A 6,803-nucleotide genomic window follows, 5' to 3' on the forward strand; every position below is an offset into this window, starting at 1 on the left:
AATTAAAAGGTTAAGTCCCTGAGTTGTAGTTTAATGATCCAGGTTTAGTGAATTTTGCCAGAAAGCTGCCACATACTACCATTTTTTTGGTTCTTAATCTTTACACTAGATTATTTTTTTTCCTTGACAAAGTATATTGGAGCCTTTTCAGTGGGGAAATAGAAAGCCAGTCAGTAAACAGATTTGTACATCTTTATTAAACTGTGATCCAGTAACAAATAAATAATAAAAAATGTTATAGTACAAAATATACAAAATACATCAATGTTCACCTATTTATATCGACCAGCGATAACACAACATTTAAAAACTATACACAGTCGTTCCACCTGTACCGAGAAACCCCTCATACAACAAACACCATACCAAGACTTTTTGTTTCTTCTTTCTCTCGAACTCTTTGATTCCAGTGTCAAATATGCTTCAAGATGGAGAACTCCATGCTTGCTGTGCCTTCACCATGGCTCTTTTAATCTGCTCGTAGGAAACAAACATCACGATGTTCCAGGATCCCAGTCTGAGAAAGGAGGGCATGAACCTGAACAAAGACAAAGTGAAATGTTTTTATCCATTTAAATGAATGGTTTACAAGGTGTCCCACTGAACAGCATAACATGTGATACATCTGACAAATGAAGCTTGGAGATGATTGGCTACTGTGGTTTGGTTTGTATTTTTAACTAAAGTATGTCCAAAAAGCAGCCATGAGAAAAAGCAAACCACTGCAACCATTGCAAATGCTATAATTGACTCAATATCTCAATATCAATATCTTGAGTCAATTTTAGCATTTGCAAACGTTGCAGTGGTTTGCTTTTTGATAGATAGATAAATGATGCAACACATTCACTGGTGCACTTATTTTAGAATGATACTGTAGTGCACAAGGACATTGTTTGAAAAGGTTAAAGGCTTCTACAGTGGCCAATGGGAATCAAGAAAATAAAATAAAAACTTGTATTACTTAAACAACTGACTAACTGACAGCGGCTTTTTGTTCCATTCCATGATTTCAGTACCTTTTGTCTCAACAGGAACCATGTCTCTACCTTTGTCTTAAGGTACCTACCCTTTATAGAAAGCTGTGGGGCCTTCCTTGGTGAGCATGATGAAGCCGCACTTCAGAGCACTGCTGTACTGCCCGGGTGTGGAGTTCATGAATCGCGTCTTGATCACGTCCACGGGGGACGCCACGATGGTGGTGCAGAAGCCAGCCCCAAACGCAGCAGTGAAATGACACGGCACATTGTCTGTAAAACACAGCATCACAGGTGCTGGGTAAGTAGGTCTGGCAGTTGCTTTTCTAGAGTTAGACAAGCCAAGCGAAAACTAAGAACAACGGTGATGTGATGCTATTTAGTTGTTTGTTTTTTCTGCTTGGTGTCATTGTTTTGCATTTCTGTTTTACATTTGGAGTGTTATTTAAAATAGCCGAGTTTCTAACATTACATACTTAATAAAAATGGACAGTAAATGTCTTACCAGTCATGAGGTTGTATTTCAGTATGAGTTCCTTGATGATGTCATATGTCACCACCTCTGCGCAGGTCACAATTGCATTCCTTGTTATGTTAGGGAGGGTTCCTGATGGAGAGAGAGCACAAATGATTGACATATGCTAATTTGATTCACTACAAATCTTTCATATAACCAGAAGGGATTGTTAATAATGCTTAAGAAAGGCATGTTATTTTAAAACATACAGGACTAACTTTGGTAAATGTTTAACTAAAGGAGTCACACATGACAAAAGAGAACTGTTAAAACAAATATGCCCAGGAAATAAGATAAATATCTGTTGTGTACTGAGCTGACAACTAAATAAAAAAGATGTGTAATTTACAGCAGAGCAGAAATAAACAAGTTTTTTGTTACATAGGTTAAATAATTAGTATATGTTAATTTGCCAATGAGTCAATCCTATACCTTTCCACAGCCCTTTGATGCCCTCATCCCTGGCAATGGTCTTGTAGGCATCCATTGTCCCGCTGTATCTTTTGTTGCCATCTGCCAGTCTGACGTGAGCTTGAAACCGGACTTTGACCACGTCAGTGGGCTGTGCAAAAGTGACAGCCATTGCCCCTGTAGTGCAGCCAGCGAGTAAACAACTGCCAATGCTGGCATCTGAGGAGAGAGAACAACAAAGAGTCACCAGAGTCTGAGCAGAATAAGAATCAAAGCACATTATTTCATTTGTTGTTTATTTTCAATCTGTAAAGCGCTCTGTGGCTATCCTGCGAAGGGCGCCATACTAAATAAAAATTGAGTGATTTATTGATAATCTTTGTTATACTGTTGAAACATCTCCAGTCAAAACTATCTAGAAACAACTGCATGATATCAGAGGTTTGAAGTAGAAATAGAAGCTGTACAAAAAATGGGGCTTGGATTGTTGTACCAGTACAGAGCAACAGAGACATTTCCCATCTCTAAATGGCAACACTGTTTTTGCCAGGGGTTGTGTTTCAGTCTGTGCCATTGGTGAAGGAGCTCCTCCTTCCTGTTCATGAAGGAGTAACCCAGATACACACACGATGGAAGGGGAATCTCTGTCACCAATTCCGGCACCTTGACATTGATTGCTAAACCACCTGTTTAGCTTCATTCTGCAGTATAGGTGTGCAGACACTCACGGTTGGTTCCTCTGTTGTAGAATTGCTTCATGGAATCATAGAGCCCGATTCGCACAGAGGCAAAGCTCATCTGGCGCTGCAGCCCGGCCACCAGCCCGTTGTATAGACTCCTCGGCCCCTCGGTCCTCACCATGGTGGTGATGGTGCCAAACACTCCCCTGTACTTCATGACTTTGCTGCCATCCGTTGGCTTGGACTCCCCTTGGATCTGCAAAATTCAGAACTTTGTCAGCTCTTTTTCATACTGATTCAACGCTGCAGTCCTAAGCTTAAAACACATAATACAAATGCCTGCCTAACCGTTTGCTCTGAGGGTCTAGTTTCTAACCCCCATCCTGCACTTGTTATCATGTTAAGAAGGTGCATCAAGGGGTGGTAAAACTGGTGTCACATGCAGTAAAAGCCAAAATAAAAGGAAATCTAAAAATTGTCTGAATAATACAGCATGAGAGCTATACATCGTCACAAGCAGAAGTTTGCCAGGGCAAAGAACATTCCAAAAGAACACTTGCAAATTGACATGCCTGTGTAACTATGTTCCTCTTCTCACCTGCAGCCTGACTTTGGCTGTATCTAAGGGAAAGGTGACCAGATCAGCAATGCATGCAGCTGTCCCAGCCCCGAAGAATTTCACAGTGGCGGTGGGAGCCATGTCTGTGGGCTTCATTCCAACCATTTTCCCAGCAGCCCTGTAGATGTAGAGGTGATCAGATAGTGATGGTCCTTGCACAGTATATGGCTGATGTGCACTGTTGTGCCCCGACCTGCGGAGAGCAGCACACGTACAACAAACTATTCAGTAGCACGTCACTAAGGTGGGGTAAAATTGTCTGCAGACAAGCCTTGCTGCACAAATCCCAATCTGTGATGGCCATTTAGAGCATTCTACTGGAGTGTCAAACACTATCCTTTAAAAATGGATCCTTTTCTTTTTTTAAACATACATTTCAAAATCTATGACTCTGCCTGTGATATATATTAAAGACTAAAAATATATATGTAGATCAAATATGACGAAATAATAATTTAAATGTTTAAATGTGTACCTGTGGTGTTGCACTTGGACATATAACTAAAGGTTCAGCTCTTCGACAGCATAACACACTCTAATAATAATAATGATACTAGTAATAATAAAATAAGATTTGATTTCAGCACCAGAAACAAAAATGTATCAAAATAGATATATGTACAAATAAGAAGAGCTGTTGCTTTTCTGTCCCAGTTCTATGCTGTAGCAAAACGAGGAAAAGGTTAGCCTTTTCATATATATATATATATATATCTTCAAAAGTAAAATAATAAAATGATCAAAATGTTACTGACAATAGTTATATAAAACTTTAACACAGTTGTGTTCCCATATTTACCTGATAGAAATAAGTGATTACATCCAGTATATCCAATAGAAATCAACCATCAACAACGCTGACCCAGTATTTCCTTTATCGCTTGTGTGTCCTGAGGTGTTTACTGGACCTGTTTGATGGTCAAAAGGAACCTCTATTTATACCAGGTTGTGCTCTTAGTGCTCTTGGTATTAAGTTTCGTGACACGGACAGTTTTGCGTAACTGTGTGACACCCAGACTATGTTTACCACGCTTGTTTATTGCAGAAAATCCTTTTCACTATTCTGAACAAGTAAAATATTGAAATCAACTTTTCGTAAGATACTCAACTGAATAGCTGAATTACAGATTCGTATATTTATTAATCGGTTTGTTTGTTGTTCTTTGTTGTTTGTAACCTGGATGCAAAACGCACATTCTATTATTATTATTATTATTATTATTATTATTATTATTATTATCATCAATTGTTCTTAATAATAATATTCATATTATGATTATTATTGTTATTATTACATACAATAATGTAAGAAAGAAAACACTCACTTGTCAAAGACTCCTTTAGAGTATCTCTGAAGTGTAGTCAGACACAAAGCATGTATATACAGCAGTTCATGTGACGTGTGTCTGTGCTGGCGAGGCGTACCTGTGGCTTCATGTATCATTAGAGGTGGGACACCAGGTGCCAAATTAAATCGCTATGGGGTTCAAACAAAAGAAAAACCCACAGCCCTGAGACTTTACCCCCCGGTTTCCCCTTAATAGGATGTTTATGTTATTTACAGTGCAGAGATGGTTACGAGTGCTGGGACAATTCACACCTGTACAGAATATCCGAGTTATACTTTTTAGTTATTTATGGAGTAATGATACAGTTTTACATTATGATGTGAACACATTGATACAGAAATAAAATACAGAATGTGGTTAATCAATCCCATGTTTTAAGGGCAAAGTGCAGCATCAATGTATAAAAACAGTCACTTGGTCATCCACATAACCATCCGGACACATTTAGCCCTGATCCTGACCCACGTCTCATGTGCTCTAATTCTGTCTCTGCACTTTGCGTGCTTTCTATTGGCCCCTCGCAGGACTGGGGACAATACAGTCCGCCAATCAAGAGCAGGGGCTCGCCGTGGGCTCGCACGCCCGGATTGCATTTCCTCTGAGGAGGACGGGATGTTCTAATCCAGGCGAGTGTTTCCACAGTTTTTGTAACTTAATGTACGAGCATCATAAACTTAGTTAAAGCTCAGCTAAAAATGTTTGCAACATACTGTTCTATCCACGACGGGCTTGTATGACACAACCTGATTCGTTTTGTTCTGCTTTCAAGATCTTACTGCTTTAGATGCCAAACTGTATTTACATTTTTATATATTAAATTGTGTACACATTCACATTTATTTTGTAATTCAAATTAGTACAGAGAATGGGAGTATCATGCTCCATAACCTCAAAGCTATACTTTTTTTTTTTTTTTTTTTTAGTATTTCTTGGTATTTTTTTTTTTTTTGTGAAAGAGCATTGTGATTATATTAAATTACATCCTTCTATGCTTCACTAAAGGCAACAAGGCATCTGTTGACCTTTTCATAAACTGCTGTCCACATGCTTGACGCACAATTTCTCAAAGGAAGGGTATTTTATATAACAGCACAGACCTCTCAAATGGCAAACCATACAGCCAATCCATACCTGCTTTCAAAGGGGTGGGCTGTCATCTGTATGCAATTATTCTCAAATCTTCAAGCATCTGGTCCCAGATGTAAGTATCCATTAAAACCATACAAGTCTCAGCACAGATATGAATAAAGTGAATATTGTGGCTTCCAACCCGATGCCTCTGTATTACACTGGGTCACTGAAAGTGCCATAGGTGAGTTGTGTGGATGTTCTGTGAATCATGGTGCATGCTTCACATATCACACTATTATCTACACTACTTTATATTGGACAGCCTTAAAAACAAACAAATTACATAAATTAACAGTCTGCTCTTCATCTATGAAGATGAAAAGCTGCTGCAGGGCTCTAGAAGAGAAACTCGATTACAGTCTTTATTGACATTGTTTTTCTACTTTACCTGTCAAACCCAACTGATCACATGACAGCTTGCAGGCCATGTGAGGTGCAGCTGTTTTTCAGCTTCCCAGCATTTTCGGGCTGCTCTAAACGTTCTACTGTTCATTCCATTTCCTACATGAGCGTGCAAACAATAAGGGTGTTCCTTTTCATGCTGGCAGTCAAGGTTGTTTTCCCCTGAAACAGGAGGAAGAACTTGCAAAGTAACAGTAGGGATCTTGGATTACACTGATGAGACACAAAGAGCTATAAATAAATCAAGACAGCAACAATATCTAACACCCAAAGATTAGAGCTGCACGGTTCCTACCACTTAGTCCTGAATCTCTGTGGACTGAAAACGGTTACATAATGTGGCAATTTGTGGTTTATTAGTCACAAACTGGATTCCAACCAAAACTGCTGAAAGATATGCAAGTTTAAGGCACACCACTATCCCCAAACATAAAGGTGGATAAAACAGAATGAAGGATAGTTATCAAATACTTACTAGAGTTGAAGTTTCTTTGTACCTCTGTGATGTGGCTATTGTTCTAATATTTTCGCTTTATGAAGGTGTACCATGCAGTGACGTCAGCAGCCTTGCCACACTGATCTAATCTTGTCTTTTTGTGGGAGTGCTGTAGCACCAAACCAGTTTTTGTTCAATGCTATTTAATCCTTAACTGAAGGATTAAAAAAAATGTGTACTAAATCCAAAGGTGCAGGGTTTGCTGGTTGAGAACACAAAGC

At 39.0% G+C, this 6,803-nt stretch overlaps 1 protein-coding gene across 3 annotated transcripts; it reads right to left on the reverse strand.

Moving 5' to 3' along the window:
- Window positions 1–178: 178 nt before the first annotated feature.
- On the reverse strand, window positions 179–4,730 carry LOC136746700 (mitochondrial uncoupling protein 2). 3 transcript variants are annotated; one of them, XM_066699359.1, is made up of 8 exons: window positions 4,530–4,730; window positions 4,004–4,112; window positions 3,184–3,322; window positions 2,634–2,841; window positions 1,927–2,124; window positions 1,483–1,584; window positions 1,070–1,250; window positions 179–538 (listed from the first exon to the last, which is right to left on the reverse strand). In XM_066699359.1, exons 3-8 carry the CDS (start codon window positions 3,307–3,309, stop codon window positions 424–426), a joined length of 930 nt encoding a protein of 309 aa, XP_066555456.1. In that variant the 5' UTR covers window positions 3,310–3,322; window positions 4,004–4,112; window positions 4,530–4,730; the 3' UTR covers window positions 179–423. The 3 variants fall into 3 exon arrangements, with proteins under 3 accessions (XP_066555456.1, XP_066555454.1, XP_066555455.1); XM_066699357.1 differs by having other exon boundaries at window positions 3,184–3,397; window positions 4,530–4,718; XM_066699358.1 differs by lacking the exon at window positions 4,530–4,730 and having other exon boundaries at window positions 3,184–3,397; window positions 4,004–4,363.
- Window positions 4,731–6,803: the final 2,073 nt, after the last annotated feature.

The sequence above is a fragment of the Amia ocellicauda genome, chromosome 3 (assembly GCF_036373705.1).
Source record: "Amia ocellicauda isolate fAmiCal2 chromosome 3, fAmiCal2.hap1, whole genome shotgun sequence".
Taxonomy (NCBI): domain Eukaryota; kingdom Metazoa; phylum Chordata; class Actinopteri; order Amiiformes; family Amiidae; genus Amia; species Amia ocellicauda.

What these genes read in the sequence shown, in the direction of transcription:
- LOC136746700 (XM_066699359.1), bottom strand. Translation starts at nt 3,309, where the DNA reads ATGGTTGGAATGAAGCCCACAGACATGGCTCCCACCGCCACTGTGAAA. An exon ending in CTACAACAGAGGAACCAACC is followed by an intron (nt 2,125 to 2,633) that starts GTGAGTGTCTGC and finishes CTCTCTCCTCAG; the next exon opens with ATGCCAGCATTGGCAGTTGT. An exon ending in CCCACAGCTTTCTATAAAGG is followed by an intron (nt 539 to 1,069) that starts GTAGGTACCTTA and finishes GTCTTTGTTCAG; the next exon opens with GTTCATGCCCTCCTTTCTCA.